At 38.5% G+C, this 19,797-nt stretch overlaps 1 protein-coding gene across 1 annotated transcript; it reads left to right on the top strand.

The window, feature by feature from the left end:
- Positions 1-848: 848 nt before the first annotated feature.
- LOC149287614 (keratin, type I cytoskeletal 18-like) lies at positions 849-19,054 on the top strand. The gene is made up of 9 exons (XM_089492649.1): positions 849-990; positions 10,234-10,433; positions 12,693-12,775; positions 13,390-13,546; positions 13,783-13,947; positions 16,785-16,910; positions 17,178-17,395; positions 18,202-18,230; positions 18,930-19,054. The coding sequence occupies exons 1-9, from the start codon at positions 849-851 to the stop codon at positions 19,052-19,054; spliced, it is 1,245 nt and encodes a 414-aa protein (XP_089348775.1).
- The last annotated feature ends 743 nt before the right edge of the window (positions 19,055-19,797 follow it).

The following is a 19,797-nucleotide window of genomic DNA, read 5'->3' as shown; positions in this document are numbered from 1 at the left end:
GCCGTATCGGCAAGGTGGGGCTCATCCACCAAATACTCACGGATGAACCCGGAGTCAAAATCTCTGGACGAGACCAGATTAGTTGACACTTCAGATTCGCTAGATGAATCTGCCCGCCATTCATCCACTATGGATAGTGGGTCATTGATAGGAGTGCCAGAGGATTTGGGGCTTGCCGGCTGAAATACTACTGCCCTTCCAGGGGCGCTTAGAGACGGAAACTTCCCCTTCAGATTTGTCAGATTATGAACAGTAGTGGGGCCTGGAGGGGCAGGGGGATGTCCCTGGGGTAGATTAGTTGACATTTTTGAAAAGAAAGACTCCAATGAATTAGAGAATTTTGCTTCTAACCAGGCCATAAAGGCATCCTGGGAGGGCATGTTATCTTGAGACATACTGTCTGAAGAGAAAAAGAGAAAAGATAATGTAAAGGGCGGGTAGGTAGAAGCAATAGGGCACACTTATAATACATTTTTTATCCACAGGAAGAGTATAGCCGATAATTCCCCAAAAACAATGAGAGGACAAAGCAGGGGCTCAGCCTGCCGATAATAGTGCAAAGCAGGGACACGGCCTGTATAAAAATCAATAAAGTAGATAGGCAGGGGCTCACCCGATATGGTCACAATGAAAGAAAATCCGTAAATTCGCTTCCGTATGAAGAATACACGACATAATGAGGTAAGTTAGTAAAAACTCCGTAGAAACTAATGTAAAGATGACGACTGGAGCTCGCATAAGCGTCGCGAGACCCAGCCGCCACTCCCAAGATGGCCGCTAACTAAGCCACACTAGGAGAGGACACCAACATGGCCGCCGTGAGCGCGCAAAAAAAACGGTGAAGCAAGATGGCGGCGAGATCTCGCGATGCGAGATCCTGCCGCCAAACCGAGATGACTGACGTGCAGCTCCGTGTGATCGGAACAACCGAATGCGGGAGTATCCGAAAGAGACAAGGAGGGGACCGGAGAAAAGCCAGCAATAGAGAAGGTACGGTACGACGAACGGTAGACGAAAGGATGAAAAAGACGAAAAAATGGAGCAAGTAAGGATACTAGGGATCAGGGCGAGGGGAGGGGGGAGGGATAAAGGGGGACCCGGAGAACGAGGAGAAAAGAGGGAAAAAACCCCAAAACGGACCGATAGCGTCCGTGGAAAAAACCAATATAAAATAGCACAAAAATATATATATAATAATAATTAAATATCCAGAGAATTCACAGTAGGATGAATATTTCAATAAAAAACCAGGAGATAAAACATGAGAAGGAAGAGGACTGACCTGCAGCTACGGTGAGCAGCAAAGAAAGAGGAAGAGGAGGATGGTTTAGGGGTTTATATACCAACTATGTATTGTTTTCTATTGGTTGTTTCCACTTATGTTATTAACTCTTTCTTTGCTGCTACTGGTGGGAGTAAAGGAAGATATGCAAAATAGGAAGCCTCCTGTCTTGCCTTAAAATTGGAATTCACATAAAAACATGGCATTAAAGGTAAAAAAAAACTAAATTACAGGCATAAATCACAGGTTGCACATTCCAAAGCCAGCCCTGGTGTCCACACTGCTCTAATAGAACCTGACCAGCACCCAAATAACAAACATAGGATTTTCCATCTTTGTCCCCAAACAGCCCAGCACAAGTCAGCTTTGTTTCCAAACAGCCCGGCCTGTGCCATCTTTGTCCCATAAATACCCTGCCTGTGCCACCTTGGTCCCGAGGGCTCAAACACCCTGCTAGTGCCATCGTTGCCTTTCCACAATTATATATCTGATACACAAACACTTTTACAGTCACTTACTAATTCACACAATGCATCCACACATTAATTCATACTTATTCACACTCTACTTATTTCAATATTCTTACTATCCTCTTTCTCACTATCTATCCCATCACCCCCTTTCTCACTATCTACCCCCTCTCCCTCCCTTATCACTTTTTAACCCCTCTCCCTCCCCTTCCTCACTATTTACCTTCTCCCCATTTGTAGTTCACTCACCTTTAAGTCCTGCAGCGGGAGCACAAGGCTTCTGTCTCCCTGCTCTGCCATGGCGCAAGCTGCTTCACTGCTGAGTGCCGGTATCTGACGTCATATTCCGGCACTCAGCATGAAATGCAGCACCGCAACGGAGGTTGAGGCCTCGCGGAGGAGAATAAGAGGCGCCGAGCATTTGCTAGGCGCCCCTCTCTCTCCTCCGCGTCAAATAAAAATATATATTAAAAAAGACAGTGATTTAAAGTCCCATTGCCATACTGTCCCGGGCAATCCGGTGGTTCCAAATTCGGCGGGGGGCAAGGAATAACCTAGGGGGGGCAATTGCCCCCCTGTAGCGATGCCACTGATCACTGTTATGAACTAAGTATCTCCAAAATGATTACACTGACTCCCACTCCCCCCCAAAAAAACAGCAATATGTAGTTTTAATGAATGAATTTAGATATGTAAAACCTGAGTCAGAGAGTTCCTATTTAAATTATGATAGACTTATGTACCTAGCTACGTAAAATATCAGAATATTTGACAATGGAAATGTTGATCCTGTGTGTGAAATTCATTTCAAATGGTCTTCAAGACAGATAAGAAAAATGATCTTATAGACTAAGGGCGTTACACACAAGCAATAAATACACAGCAAGCAAATGTAAACATGACAGGGTGATCACCCGATGGAAAACATTCCACACACACATGGCAAGTTGACACATCAGTGAAATAGACTGCTATTTTTCTCCTTGAGTATAAATTAAAGTGCTGTGTACTGTAATGTACGTTAGCATTGACAGAAGCCTGGTTTTATCGCCTTTGGCTCTAGTAACCTTCCTTTACCTGCACTCCTAGAGGCTGCCATTGTTGTCAGTCATGTGATATTTTGGGTAGACAAATTAAAAGAGGTTAAAAAGGCTGGCTAAAAATAACTAAAATATGATAACCAATAATTTTAAATAAGCTGCTATAATGAGAAACTCTTCAAAAGTGCATATAAAAACTCCCCCACAAATAAATATGCAGAGGCGTATCTACTGAAAATAGCGCCTATGGCAAGCACTGAAATTGCGCCCCTGTCCAAATATCTAAAACCCATTTATTAGCCCCTGCTGCCCATATATATATAAATATTAGTCCCTGCTGCCGATAGCAGGTATAGATCAACACACAAACCCAGATCAATTGAAATTCACTTGTGATCTATATATGATATTTATATGATATTTGATATATATCAAATAAACAGAATCAGACATACAAATCCTGTATTTGCAGGTATACAATAATAATATATGAAACGTAGCATCGCAGGTATAGATCAAATAAATACATGGAAACAGCATTGCAGGTATTAATCAACTGAATAAGACATATTAACCCTGTATTTGCAGGTATACATAAATAATGTATGGAAATATAGCATAGCAGATATGGATCTACAGAATAACACAAAAACCCAGCTTTGCAGGTATAGATCAATTGGAATTCACATAAAAACACGGCATTAAAAGGTATATTTAAAACCCCCTAAATTACAGACATAGATCACAGGTTGCACACCCCAAAGCCAGCCCTGGCGTCCACACTGCCCACATAGAACCTGACCAGCACCCAAATTACACACACATATAAGATTAGCCATCTGTGTCCCCACATAGCCCAGCACAAGTCAACTTTGTCCCCAAACAGTCCAGCCTGTGCCATCTTTGTCCCATATACACCCTGCCTGTGCCATCTTGGTCCCCAAGGCTCAAACCTCCTGCTAGTGCCATCTTTGCCCTTCCACAATTATACATCTATGATACACAAACACTTTTAAAGTCACTCACTAATTCACACTTTAATTCAGACCACTCATCCACACATTAACTCATGCTCTCCCTCATTCAGACAATTCAGCCACATGCATGCACACATTAATCCACTCTTTACTTATATCACTTTCTAACCCCTCTCCCTCCCTTATCACTTTCTAACCCCTCTCCCTCCCTTATCACTTTCTAACCCCTCTCCCTCCCTTATCACTCTCTAACCCTTCTCCCTCCCTTATCACTCTCTAACCACTCTCCCTCCCTTATCACTCTCTAACCCCTCTCCTTCCCTTATCACTCCCTAACCCCTCTCCCTCCCTTATCACTCCCTAACCCCTCTCCCTCCCTTATCACTCCCTAACCCCTCTCCTTCCATTATCACTCCCTAACCCCTCTCCTTCCATTATCACTCCCTAACCCCTCTCCCTCCCTTATCACTCCCTAACCCCTCTCCCTCCCTTATCACTCCCTAACCCCTCTCCCTCCCTTATCACTCCCTAACCCCTCTCCTTCTATTATCACTCCCTAACCCCTCTCCTTCCATTATCACTTTCTAACCCCTCTCCCTCCCTTATCACTCTCTAACCCTTCTCCCTCCCTTATCACTCTCTAACCACTCTCCCTCCCTTATCACTCTCTAACCCCTCTCCTTCCCTTATCACTCCCTAACCCCTCTCCCTCCCTTATCACTCCCTAACCCCTCTCCTTCCATTATCACTCCCTAACCCCTCTCCTTCCATTATCACTCCCTAACCCCTCTCCCTCCCTTATCACTCCCTAACCCCTCTCCCTCCCTTATCACTCCCTAACCCCTCTCCCCCTTTGTAGTTCTCACCTTGAGGTCCAGCGACGGGAGCACGGGACGTCATATTTCGGCGCTCAGCACTGAAGCAGCGGGCACCAGCGAGCGGCTTTTAAACGCTGTTTTTTTTTTTTTTTGATGTGGGGGAGAACGAGGGGTGCCGAGTGGTTGCTCGGCGCCCCTCTCTCTCCTCCGCATCAAAAAAAAAAAAAAAAAGAGACAGCGTTTAAAAGCCGCTCGCTGGTGCCGGCACCGCTACGGAGGCAGAGGCCTCGTGGAGGAGAATGAGGGGCGCCGAGCGGTTGCCATAGGTGCCATACCCTAGATACGCCTCTGTAAATATGCAATAGTGTAAATGTCAAGCAATAGAAAAGAAAGAGTTCCTCTAACTTAGCACTTTATATAATTTAGAATCCACAAGATAAAATAAATTAAAAATACGGGTTGTTCAGCGGTCTCAATTGATGCAAATACCACACGGAATATAAAAAGCAAAGAGAGACATCATAGCGCAAAAAACATCACTGCATCCAATAAAACTGTAAAACTCACAGCCTGCTCACCAAATTAAAAATGTAGGCTCATAAAGCATACGTTGGACACTCTTAAGGCCGTGTCCCAAGCCCCTTTTTGGAGAATAATCACTCAAGATAGCGTATATAATTAAAAATTTTAAACAATTTATGAAATACTACAAAACACTTAATCATTAATAAAATATATTATAATAAAGTGCTCAAATAGGCTCACTGGGACGCGTTTCGTCAGTCCATGACTTCCTCAGCCAGTGCAGTGATATTTTGGGTGACTCTCCATGCACAAGCACCACACTCAGCCGGTACCTTCCTACATAGACTTTCATTCAGAATGTACTGCTGGCTGATTCACAATGAGCCATTATATTGTTTAAGACAAGCAGCATGATAAGGAGTCAGGGTGTTTGTCAAATAGATTGTGCTAAGTAGAACACAATACAAATGGCTAATATGCAGCTACATGAAAACATGATATTATGCAAAAAACTAAAACTGTTTAAAACAAAAAACACCACAATATACCTGAAAATTTATTTTGTTGTATCATGCTTGTAATTAAAGCATGTTGTGGAAGTACCTCTTTAACCTCATCAATGCATGTTACACGTACATTGATGCCTTGTATATCTCCATATAACCATTCTAGCTTCTCAAATGAATGTGCATGTTATCTTGATTAATAAAGATAGACAGATAGATTAGATGGATATAGTATATCACATAATATCACATACTAGTGATTTTGTAAGACTGGTATATTGATTAGCAAGACAATGTCCAAAGCCTTATGTATTGCAGCTCCTTTGTGAACATCTTCAATGGCAATTGCTGTGTTTTCAAATGGTTCTACACAGCTGCATAAGAAAGTACAGTTGAGGCCACCAAGCCAAGCTCATTGTACACACATAGACACACAGCAACATACTTACACACACACAGTAAAATACTTAAGCACACTAACTAGTATAATTAGTGCATCTTTTTGAATTCTATGGTTTCAGGGGGTTGGTTGGAGGAACTGCTGTTGGTGGTCCCCACTGGACAGGGGGCACCCACAATGCGTGGTCCTTTCGAAGATAATTTGCTCATCAATAATCTGGTCATCAATATTATATTACAAAACATAAAATGGCACTGGATAACTTTATCTCCAGTAATTAAATATGAATGTGCAACAGCACACATCTTCTCTGGGATGTCAAGGAAAGTCAGAGGATCTCACTTTGATCCCCACGGTCTGTAAAAAACAGATAAGTTAGACAGCAGGGTCAATGCCCAAAAATTGTGACACTTGGGAGGTATGATCATAACACATAATAAAAATTGAAAAACTCCCCAAAAGAGCCTTTTTTTTGTTCAGAAAAGCAGCATTTTTGCTGGTGCATCCTGTGGGATATTGCTGAACATATTGTTTTCTGCAGTGGCATCTCATCTATCCAATGTTGTGAAAAATAACATATATATGTCTATAATATAGTATAAAGTACCTATTACTGCTATGCAAAATACTTCACACTTTCACTGAATTAAATAGTTAAAGAATGTCTAAACCTTGCACTGTGCAAGCCTCAGATACTCCATATGTTACCCCCTCCCATTTCTCAACCAACAATGTAGGTGTGAATACAGCCCTAGTCACCCTTTTGCCAAGTTAGGACCTCACTGAAAAAGCATTTTGACATTACAGATTACTGTAAATTACTTAAGCAATTTTTGTGAGACCTCCCTCGTTCCTGTGTTATATAAAGTGAATCTGGAAAAACTGTATACATTACCAATCAGCGTGGTGAGGATCAGCATACAAAAAGGTACAGTAGCTCTTCTTTTACGTGCTAAATAAAATGCTTTCATTTTACATTGTTACATAGGGTAACGGTTTATATCGTAATCAAGCAACAAAAAAAAACATGCATTAATAAGATATATAGGATTAAGTATATGGGCTATGGAGATACTGGAGATAAGTTTTTTGTGTTTTATCGACTTTATGCTGTGGCGATCATCAGAACTGTGATGTAATTTGTGTAAGGAAGTGTAACTGGCAAATGGATCAGGAGATGAAGGAATTTGCAATTCCCTGAAATAAGGTGTTTCCCATGTATTAGTTGTTGTGGAGGTCACTCCATCCAAAACAATTGACTGTTTGTGTATGCCCTGTCCATCTGAGTAACTATTAATTTATACATATTGCTGCATTAAACCCGTGGGCACCATTTCTCTTTGCGTACCCTATCCCTTTTCATAAATAAACTAGCACACAATCATACAAGAGAGGGATATAGCTGACAGGATAGTTTGCATGATATTTGTGGTTTAAATTCATTGATTTCACTATGCATTATAAAAGTTCAACCCTAGTGAGCTGATTCAGAAAGAGCTTGGTCAACCCTGAATGGTTAAATCAGTGAGATTCTCTTAAAAAGTCTCCTCACCCACTGAATTGTACTGTACATCGGCCTTGAACATATTGTCCCTGGTTAAAATTTAGGTGTAGAATTCCACGTGAGTACAGCATTAAATATGCTCCCCCTCTGTTTTCTATGTGTTTACCAAGGACTTTTTACTTACCAGAAGATATTTAATACAATATCATAATTTATAAATATGCCCATTATATTCACATATACGGTATTATTATTCATAGTGCCATCATGTATAGCATTTATATATTTACACCACAAAAGAGAAGGACGAATAGAAGGGAAGAAATAAAATATGTATTGTTACTATGTGTGTTTCCTTGGTAATTAATGCAAAACAGAATACTGATCACAGATTTATAACGTAGTGGCATCTTGTGTGTATTGTGAATGTTTCAATGCTAGACGAAGAAGAAAACAGAATTAGTATCATTGAAATGCAACTATTAGGGTATGTGTTGCAATTTATGAATGATATTAGGCAAAATAATTTCTCTTATACATACATTATGTGTCCATTTTCAATTCAATCCTCTACCTAATACTTTCTGACAGTTTTAAACATTAGCCCCTCTAATTTAAAACTATGCCCTGTTGTTGTGGTATAAGTATTTCTTATTTTAAATAAACTCTCCTCCTTTATCATGTTGATGGCTTTTACGTGTTTCAATGTTTCTATCGTATCCCGTCTTTCTTCCAGGCTGTACATTATATGTTAAGATCAGGGGCGTACCTAGAGTATTTGGCACCTGGCAGATCCTGTATGTGGCACACACTTTTTAAAACTGCATAGCTTCTATCGCTAGGCAAACATTGACAGGGGTACAGGATAACTGTTATCATATACTAAGGGAGACATTGACGGTGGTAAAGCATAACACCTATCACTATATACTGAGGCACACATTGACTGGGGTACAGCATAACTGCTATCATTATATACTGAGGCACACATTGACTGGGGTACAGCATAACTGCTATCATATACTGAGGCAAACATTGATAGTGGTATAGGATTACTGTTATTGTATACTGAGGCAAACATTGACTGTGGTACAGCATAACTATCATTAAATACTGAGGCAAACATTGACAGGGGTACAGCATAACACCTATCACTATATACTGAGGCACACATTGACAATAATGCAGCATAACCCCTATCACTATATACTAACCCAAACATTGATGTGGTGTAGGCCTACTACTTCAGTGTCTAGTTTAGTATATAGTAGGGATGCACCGAAATGAAAATTCCGAACCCAAACCGAAAATTCAGCATTCACTTGACCGAAACCGAAAATGACCCCCCCCCCACACCTTCAAAAACAAAACAAAAAAAAAACCACTTTTATTAAAAGTAACACACAAAAATTATACCAAAAAAATCAATAACTATATATATATATATATATGTATAATTGTTAACAGCATTCACAGTCCTATCATGCCCAGGTTCTAGCATGCACTTGTTGTCTGAGCATGATAGGAGTGTGATTGCTGTTAGCAATCATATATATATATTAATAGTGAGATCAAATTTTTCTGTCCAATTTTGGTGTGTTACTTACGTTTAAAAAAAGTGTGGTTAACACACCAAAATCGGACAAAAAAAAAAAATCAACAAATATATATATATATAATTGCTAACAGCGATCACACCCAATGTAGATACCTGAGGTACCCCACTTGTAACAAGATCTTTATCTGACTATACTCTATTAACTATATGTCGCTCAACAAACTGGCTTATCCATATTTTAATATCCAAACCCAAACAGTGGAATTTATTCTGTCTTTGTGGGCATTATTTAGAGTTCCCACAATGATTATTGGGGGTATATACTGTTTATATATTTTTTTTATTTAGGTGATTTATATGCCCTATACTTTGGGTTGTATATATTTGCCTTTGGGTAACTTTTTCATTTTATATGCCATGTCTCATAAGCCATTTATACTATACTAGATTTAAAAGTGATTTATTTCATCTACTCATACATTCTGTATTTGTTGATAATATGTTTTATGTGTTTGTTGTTTTTATAATAGTGTGGTCACTTATGTGTATGGTTTATATTAAAGAGATATATCCCAGGTATCTACATTGGGAGTCATACTTTATAATACAGTTATAAGGTATGTCTTTTTGCAAATTATACAAAGGGTAGACATTCCAAGTCAAACAGCAAGTGATTTAAGTAAATTAGAAGAAGAATTGAGAGTGTGGCAGTATGTTAATAATTGTAAAATAATGAATTTAGGACCCAAAAATTCCAAGGCATAATATAGCATTGGGTACACTGTTCTGTCATTGACAATAGGAGAGAGAGACTTGGGAGTAATTATTTCTGAGTACTTATAAGTACGCGGGGAATGCAATAAAGAATCACAAAAAGTTGACAGGTTGCTGGGTTATATACCAAGAGGAATCAGTGGCAGAAGAGAGATTTTATATAATTGTTACAAATGATATAAATCAGTGTGATACAGTGCTTGATTTTAAATGTCTCTACAAATCATTGGTCCATTTCATCTGTTCTTTTATATGCAGATTATTCTCATGGCTTCTGTTAGATCCATCTGTGGGGGGTCCTCAAACTTCAAATTGTCCAAAGCAAGTCTTTCTTACTGTGGAAAACCAAGACCCTCAGTTGCAATCCCCATATTTACAGCAATGCCTAATGGATCTAACGAGAAGGAGCTGATGCAGAATCTAAACCATAGATTGGCCAACTACTTGGAGACGGTTTGTGCTTTGGAAAAATCAAATGAGCATCTAGAGAAACAGATACGGGAGAAGCTGTCAGAGGAAAGAGGTGTGAAGAGTGATCATAGTGTGCAATACACTGCCATCAGCACTCTCAGGAATCAGGTAAGAATAAAAATAAAACCTGTTAACCAGGCCTAAGTTAATAATCAGTAATAATCCCTACAAGCAGAATACTCAACACTATTATGTATGGTATATTGAGACATATGCATCGGGCATTATTCATATGTTTTTATATCTACTATATATGATATTTTTTTCTGAAGGTCATGTCTAGAAGGTACTGTTTTAAAGTATACTTTATCAGGATTAGTTGTTCTATTTGACAACTGCCATAGTCCACCCCTGTAACCTCTCTAAGTTGGGACAGCTAACATAAATTTCACATTAGTTTGCAGACTTGAAAAATTCATTAAATCACTTTATGTCAATTATTCTATATTTATAGACAGTTTCTGCATACTGTTATCAGAATATGATAGTATTGAGTAAATGTGAATGGTCTCACCATTATATAAGAATGAAAAGTCACGGAAAACTAATATTAGTACAGTGCACAGGGTCTGGCTGCAAATATTTACCAGAAATACCTTTCATTGTAAATGTAAAAGAAAAAAGTTTCCAAGGTGAGAATATAAACACAAAATAGTCTAGAAACTATTTTATCTATATTTACAGAAGCATAAGTATATTATTAGAAGTCAAATGATGGACTGTTAAAATAGTCTAAAATAACTGTCAGTTCATGGCATAAGAACAAAAATTTGTTTCTTATTATAGAGCATTCTCCTGCTTTTTGTTTAAGTTTTGTATAAGCCTACTGCTTTTTTTTTAATAGAAAGTACAGAATTCCTCACATAAAAATAGGTTTTAGCACATACATATCAGCCAGAATAATTGTGTATTTCTATGTTAGGAGAAACAGGACTACTACAAAGCAAAACTCACATTTACATTTATCACAATCCCCCAAAAAACACTGGTTTGAAATAGAAACCCCATTTATGTTCCATGACCCCCTGGTGCTCCATATAGGTGCTCTATATAGGTATAATATAAAGTGGCTCACCACTGCATCCTGACTCTCTTCCTCAACTGAAGTACCCAACCCCAAGCAAAAAATGCATTATTCCTCCGATGCCAATTGTTGAAAATGATTCGTCTACTTTTCTGCAAAACCAAACCAGCTGACTAATGCTCTCTCATTTCGCAGAGTAATACCGTATTTGCTCGATTATAAGACGACCCTGATTATAAGACGACCCCCAAAATCTGAATATTAATTTAGGAAAAAAAAGAAAAAGTCTGATTATAAGACGACCCTATAGGAAAAAAGTTTTACTAGTAAATAATAATTCATGTCTATTTTTTTGTTTTTAATTTCCTTTTATTTACCAACCTGCCCCCAGTTATGCTCATCTGCAGCCAGTTATGCACATCTGCCCCCAGGCATGCCTTATACCCTCCTATATGCCACTCTGCCCCATGTTATGCCTTTTAACCCCCTATATGCCACCCTGGCATATAGGGGGTTAAAAGGCATATCATGGGACAGAGTGGCATATAGGGGGACACTTACATACCCAGACACTAAAATACCCACCCAGACACTTACACTTACCTACCCACTCTGACACTTACCTACCTACCCAGACACTAATATACTCAGGCACTTCACTCACCGCGATGCCTCAGCAGGCGCTTGCTGCAGCTCCCACGGGATTTCAGCATGATGCTGTGTGACCCCGCTAGGCCCCGCCTCCTCCAGAAAATTGAAGAGGTCTACCGGATCTGCTTTGGGACGGCACAGTGCCGCCGGGTCCCGGTCCTGCAGCAATCTCCCCAACCGGCTCTGCTTCCCCGCAGTGGGCGGGCTATCCCGGGAGCAGGAAGGTACGCGCGTATGCAACCTCGGCTGCTGCCGGCACTTTCGCCGGCGCTCGGTGATAGACGCCGGCAGCAGCTGAGGTTACCATACAGGAGGATCCAGGTCCCCTGCAGCGATGCGGGGGATCTGGATCTTAGTCTAATAGTCAGACCTCATTTGAGGTCTGATTAGAAGACGACCCCGATTACAAGACGAGGGGTATTTTTCAGAGCATTTACTCTGAAAAAAACCGTCTTATAATCGAGCAAATACGGTAAATATCTTAATCAGGTCAGGAAATGTTTAGCCCTCGGCTTCCTTACATAGCCAGTACTCAAGGGGATGCCAAACTCATGTTGACCAAAGGGCCAGTGGATGCCAAATCATAATTAGCATAATTTAATACGAAAATTTTTTACTGGTCATATTACCATTATCAGTGCAAGATGCAGAATGCTGTCTGTTTCATAACCTTTTCTCCACTGATATTCCAGATTGCAAGTGCTACCTTGGAGAACACCAGGCTCATGCTTGAAATTGATAACACCAGACTAGCTGCTGATGACTTCCAGGTGAAGTGAGTATCAGCTACATATAGGAAGTCTGAAAGATAGTCTCACAAATTAAAGGAAACAAAATCAGAGAAGGACGTAACTATGCTGTTTCTCCACAAGATATTTAAGTAAGCGATATTTAAGTAAGCAGTGTGCAAAAGAAGGACAATGGATGTACAATGATGATCGCAAGCCTATTATATTGGCCAGTATACAACCCGTTCTAGAGACACCAAATGTTTCTGTGACAATTTAAATGTACAAGCATGAAATCTAAGTGTCTTTATAAAATTACTGAATGACTTGTCTTAAAACAATCAGTTTGCATACAGGAGAGATTATGTTATACTGAACGTCACCGCTTTTTCTGAATAAATTACTGGTTTTACTATTATCTACGTTGGTTCTTTGTTACATCTTAAAATTGCTGTGCATGCCAAACGTGTAGGGACTTGTGTTAAATTTTAAAAAGGCTTGTTCTAAGTAAAACAACAGTATTGTACAATTTTAAATTGTCTTCAATTTGCTTTTAACAATTAAAGTATTAATATTAAGAAAATATTCCTCAGTCTGTGTACGTATCTGTAGAATTTCTAATGTGCCAATTGAATAAGAAAAAATGTTTTTACGTTAATAGATGGAGCAACGAATCTGCTCTACTTCGGTTTGTGGAAAAAGATATGAATGCTTTACAAAACACTAAGGAAAACCACAAATCCATTGTCTTTAGCTTGAAAACGCAACTAGAGAGCCTCCAGAAAGAGCTGATGACTATACAGAGTGACCATAAACAGGTACCATTAATATGTAACCTTCAACAACTGTTTAAAGGGCTTGCAATAATTAACCAGGCAACCAATTTTACCACATCATTTAAAAAAAACACCCACAATATTCCAAGGACGCATAACAGCAGAACAATGATACTGTTGTGATTCACAAGCCCAGCATCAAAAAAAACTCAGCTAACATATACTGAAAAGGGGTATATATGTCAATATTTGCTTGACAAGTATGGTTTGTATTACAGGAAGTTGCAGCTCTTAAAGAATTGCTTGCCAGGGGAAAATTGGATGTCAAGGTTGATGCTGCTCAGGCTCCAGACCTTAATTCTATCTTATCTGACATCCGCTTGCAATATGAAGACATAATAAAAAGAAATAAAGAGGAAGCAGATGCATTATTCCAGTCTCAGGTACAACAACTTTTTTTTGTTTGGAAATAATTTATTAATTTTTAAAACATACATAGTATAATAAATTAAACAAAAAATCAGATTACAGGACGAGCAGCTGAAAAGGTAAGTTGTTAAAAAAAATTAAACATAAACAATGTTGCATATTCTAAGTGTCAGCTGCAGTAATCACCAATAACCGTTATCTTTTCTATTTGAGATCTACTTGAAATAGACTTAGACGTCTACAAACAATACATTCCTAGACATAAACATATACAGGACAATATTAATGCTCCGTGTGACTATCCCTCTCAAGACCTGCAGACCCCAAGGAAGCCTTGTTTTGGATTAGCTAAACTCATGCAGAGAGAAGAAAAAAAAAAAAAAGATAAAGTGTTGATAGATTATATGAGGTCCAGGTCATGGAACTGGTGTCAACCTGACCATATCATAAGACTCTAGTGTATTCTCATCTCTTTTATAGAAATATTTCTCAGAGGAGGCCTGAACTTTAATTGGATTACTAATTTCTTCCCAAGTAGGAATATCCTGCCTTTTCCAATTTCGGGCAAAGCATACTTTGCAAGCTAATAATATATTTACTAGTAAGTAACCCTCATATTGAAGGAAAAATCTTTCTCGCATGGGTGCTGTGACCTCCAAACATCATAGATATTATGTTTAAATAGATGTGCCGAAAAGGGTTCTGCTCTAGCTCTGAGTCTTTTAGCACATTTCCCCATTTTCTTTAGGGATTTACAATCTAGGTCAAAATCCTGGATGAAATTTAGATCTCCTCCCATGGCGATTAGGCCTTTGGCTATCTTTTCTCAACTCTCCATTGAGTCATTTATATATTTAATCAAATGGTCTGAGGGGGCATAGAGAACCATTAGTGTGTACAGGATATCATTAATATAAGAATAATCTATCTTACCTTCTGATCTCTTTCATGAAAAAGGAATTGCCACTCCTCTCTTCTTTTTGTCTGGTGGGGATGATGAATAAATATGAGGGTGCCTACGATATTTCCATTGTGGATTTTGGTGTTGTTTCCAATGGGATTCCTGAATAAATGCGATGTCTACATTTTCTTTTACTAAGAGATCATATAAGAAAGATCTCTTGTAAGGTGAATTCAACCCCTGAGTGTTAATGGTTCCCAGTTTAAGGATCATAACAGTGAGTCTACTATACCCTTGCAATGGATCCTGCCGAAACGTTCAGCCCCAAGATGGGTCTGACGGGTCAAGAAGAAGGGTCCACAGAGCAAAAATAGAGAAAAGAAAATAAAAAGCAAAAAACATTTTAACATATAACACACATTCTAAACCCCTCAACCAGGAGGGGGCTGCAAGCCAACCTCTCTGGGAAGAGAAAACATCCCTGAACCATCTGGGATATATATATTGGAGGTGTGGTTGGCCAAAGCGGATTATATCAGTCGAGGGTCATTACCAGAAAGAGAGGAGAAGAGAGAAGAAAAAAATCCTTTAACCTCTATCATATTGTGGCTATTACATTTCACATTACCCATTATAGTGTAGTGCACAATCATTATGTATTCCTATTAAACAATTTAGGAGTGACTATATATCCTTATGTAAGCATTATAATGTATTGACATTAATTTGTCCTCTTTATCATCTCAAATAAAAAAAAAAACTTGTATAAACTACATCCTATTTTACCATATCCTTGTGTCTATCTTTATCTTTATATATTATATTTGTCAACTTTATGAGCCCGGAGTAGGAGAAAAAAAACCTTTAGCTTCTATCCTGTTGTGTTAAATTATTGCAATTTCGATTAACCAATGTGGGGTAGTGCAAAATTCTAACGATTATAAGTTGCAAGATGGGTGATAGCACTCAAATTTTAAACCAAACTTTAAAGTTATTATAAAATAAAATCTTAATTAGTAATTGAAAATATTAAGAGTGCATAATCAGTATCCCTTGTCTCATATTAAACCATTTTAGACTGTCGGTGTATCTTCGTGTGAGCATTAACCAAATATTAAAAATTTTTAAAAAAAAGAAAATTATTTTTATGTAAGAATGATTCCCCATATACAACAGAACCAATATTGAATTAGATATATGTACAATTTAAAAAAAATGGCCTAAATCAACATCTTAAATAACATCGGGTAGAACAAAGATTATTACATCTATAGATTTCAATATCAAGTACGTTAAATAATTTTTAGGTATATATAAGACCAGCAGGATAGTATTACATCATTAGCAATTATGTTATAAGTAATTAGACACATGTGTTGCCCATGAGATCTTTTTTTAACCAGGTTTTTCTCATCTCTTTAAGAAGCAAACTATAATGTCTCTTGGAAAATGACAATAAGTTGTCTTTGCAGCCCACCCCAGTCATCAGACAGACCTAATGTGGAGGTGCAAAACAGGAACTAAGTTTATATTTATACACCCAAACATAATTAGATCAGGAGTATAATCCCATCACTACCAGACAGCCCGCACTAGCCACCGCACAGTTCCATGGATTTGTGGCTAGGTCCCGGTCAGGTGCATGGGAGTCTGGTTAGGGCAGACCAGACGGGGTTTTCTGTTCACCTTGTGCCCCCCCAATGAGCACAGGGTGACTTAGACATGGGGGGGGGGCTTGGCAGGCAGGCAAGGAGCCTCAGCCTCTTTATATGAGTTCTCAATTCTGATATGCTAGAAATTGATTTTGTTATGCATTATTTTGTATCTTGGTAAATAAAACTATAGCTACTTATCTCAGCTTCAATGTACATATCTGGGTTTCTTATTGTATAAGATTTTGTGTCTCTTTTGTATTCATAAAATTAAATCATATTGTCTCTGATATTTTAGTATGAGTCTGTTACACTGCAATTGCAAAGGGAAGATCAAGAAGCTCAAAGAGTTCAGGTGGAGCTACGTGAGAAACGGAGCTCCTTACAGGCACTGCAGTTGGATCTGGAATCAATGAAGAACCAGGTGAAAAAATGTGACATGTAAATGCCATTGCCATATGTGTACCTCTTAAAGGAAAGGACCACGCAATTTTAAAATCTGTTGATATGTCTCTTTTATATGGAGTGATTATTTATATTATATTTGTAAGTACATAATACAGTGGTCTGTATTGTACGGATGTACAAAATATGTCAGAGAATTACAAACAAATACAGAAAAAAAATACGGAGAAGACCAGTACGCACCCAGTATTTGTGAGCAAAATGCTTTTATTTTGCCTTTGTGCAGGTAAATTCTCTAAGACAAGATCTTGAAAACACTGAAGTTAGGTACAAGAATGAGCTGGATAGGCTGCAGAGCTGTGTCACTCAACTGGAACAAGAAATATCAGAGATTGTGAGCACAGGACAGAACAATAAGCTAGAATATGAAGCTCTCCTAAAGATCAAAGAGACTCTAGAGGCTGAAATTAAGGAGTATCGACGTCTTCTAGAAGGGGAATATGAGTAAGTACTCAATGCTGCCTTGGTGACAGGAGCTGGGTCTTGGTTATTTCATATTAAAATTAAATTAAAACACATTTTACCCAGAGAATGTCACAGGTCTGTGTGATAAGTAATCGCTCTGTCCACACATACATGACAACATTCCCTGGCTGTCCTCTTCAGTAAATATGATAAAAAAGTAAAGCTAATGAAATGTATGTTAAAGGAATGTAAGACTTCCTGTGTTCTCTGTGCTTAATGAAACAGAAAATGTGATGAATGAATGATTATGCATGAATGGCATGTCTGCAATGGGAAGATGCCCAGTTGTACACTTCAGCTGCTTACTTCAAAAGCTTTGAGAGTGCAAACAGATCATTTTATTGTTTGTGAACTACAGCATAAGAGGATGCAGGCCTAAACTGGTCATCAGCGCACCTAGCAATTGCCCATTAATACCTTTATTGCCATTTGTGCAGCCAACCCAGTGGTTTAGTGATGTGATTAGTTTGGGAAGCAGCTGACTGAAGCATAAAAAGTTAAAACTGACTCTTAATACAACCAGAGAGTGAAACCCCTAGCTGCCTGGAAGCTATTCCTATTGGAAATGTACCAGTTTCACAAAGTACGAACAGTTATGTAGTCTCAAGACTTTAAGAAGCACCATGTTCACTAAAGTGCACAATAAAGCGTTGTAGATTGTGATATTATTATTGCAGGCTATTAAATTCCCAGAAAGTTTAGTAAAAGTGGAATTACACCATATTAGATCCTGAATATATGTTATGTGTTACAGCAATTTAGGATATATTTTTGTTTTGTTACAGGGACAATATCATTGCACCTCAACCAAGGCGTAAGTATTATTAATTTAGTTCAGCTCTCACATCAATGAAGACTTTAAAAATACTTTGGCACCAAATAATTAAACTGATAGATGCTTGTAATAGATTACACCATGACAATGGCACACATAAGTCTGACGTTTTTACTTTATGCACTCCAGGTGGCCTAGACACCAGGGGCGGGCTGAGCCGGGGGGCAACTGCCAGGCCGCCCTAAATCTTAACGGGCACTGCAAATGGCCGGATTAATCTAGGGGCTGGTGGAGCTGCAGTTCCAGGCCCCTACCTGAAAAGAGGCCCAGTCAGTGCCGGGTTTTAGAAGAGGTACTGGCATAAAATAAAAATTAGTGGGAAATAACCGTAGTTAGGTCCAAATGAGCAGAGTTTGGGAAGGACTGAGTAGAATATACAGCCACACCATTAACAGCTGCAATTGGGTGGAATGGGGGCTATATTTGCTATACGTTTGATTACTGAGTGTAATTATTACCCTGGGAATTTTGTGAGAAATTGTAGTTGAGCTTATCAAGTCATTTGTATCAGAAAGCATTATTAAATTCCGACCTCAGTGGGCTGCCCTTGTGAGAATAGTTGAGTTGGCTTACCATAGAGTTGGATCAAGGAGTTGAAATGTTGAGCTATCCCACAAACTCCCATGTTAATAATTACGGTTCATATAAGCGTCTAAACAACGTTATTCTTTTCTACAGAACCGGATGTCAGAACCAAGAAGATTGTAAAAATTGTCACACAAACTCTAGTTGATGGAAAGATTGTGGATGAATCCAGTGAAGTGGAAGAATTTGAGAATGCTGAGAATATTAATTCTTTGTAATACTGATGAAGTTGATAATTTGACAAACAGTACCTTGCTTGCTGTTTGCTCTATGGACCAGCTTCAACAAATATTCCTTGCTGTAATATATCTAGATGATTTTCTGTAACCTTATGTTGCAGCGAAATATCTTATATCACATGACATAAATCTATAAACTAATTTGCTCTCTGTGCATTCAGTTTCGGATACCCAAGCCTAGTTCCATAACTTTTCAGACCCCAGTATGCAACTTTCGTTTCATTGCAATCTAATAGCAAAACACACACAAAAAAGCTTAAAAATAAATAAATTATTTTTTAACCCTTTAACCCCTTCGTGACAAAGGCTGATTTTACTTTTTGTACCCTTCGTGACAATGGCAGTTTTAACATTTCTGCGCTGCTCGTGTTTAGCTGTAATTTTCTTCTTTCCCGTTTACTGAACCCACACACATTAGATATTGGTTTTTTTCAGGACAAGAAGGGCTTTCTTTAGATGACATTGTTTTGATTGTATCATATTATTTACTATTAAAAAAAGTATAAAATATGGTGAAAAATTTAGAAAAAAATGACTGTTTCTAACTTTTAGTTGAAAAATCTTTTACTCATGTATAAAAGGTAATAAAAAAACCTGCTAAATAGATTCTATTTGTCCTGAGTTTAGAAATACCCAATGTTTTTATGTTTTTTTCTGCATGTTATGGAGCAATAAGTACAGGTAGCGTTTTGCTATTTCAAAGCCATTTTTTCCAAATCTGG

This window comes from Sceloporus occidentalis, unplaced genomic scaffold (assembly GCF_023333645.1).
Source record: "Sceloporus occidentalis isolate IW3139 unplaced genomic scaffold, rSceOcc1.0.p SCAF_58, whole genome shotgun sequence".
NCBI lineage: Eukaryota > Metazoa > Chordata > Lepidosauria > Squamata > Phrynosomatidae > Sceloporus > Sceloporus occidentalis.
This window is presented reverse-complemented; position numbering and strand designations above follow the sequence as displayed.

What these genes read in the sequence shown, in the direction of transcription:
- LOC149287614 (XM_089492649.1), top strand. Translation starts at nt 849, where the DNA reads ATGGCGGCGAGATCTCGCGATGCGAGATCCTGCCGCCAAACCGAGATG. An exon ending in GCTGATGACTTCCAGGTGAA is followed by an intron (nt 12,776 to 13,389) that starts GTGAGTATCAGC and finishes TTACGTTAATAG; the next exon opens with ATGGAGCAACGAATCTGCTC. An exon ending in TACAGAGTGACCATAAACAG is followed by an intron (nt 13,547 to 13,782) that starts GTACCATTAATA and finishes TTTGTATTACAG; the next exon opens with GAAGTTGCAGCTCTTAAAGA.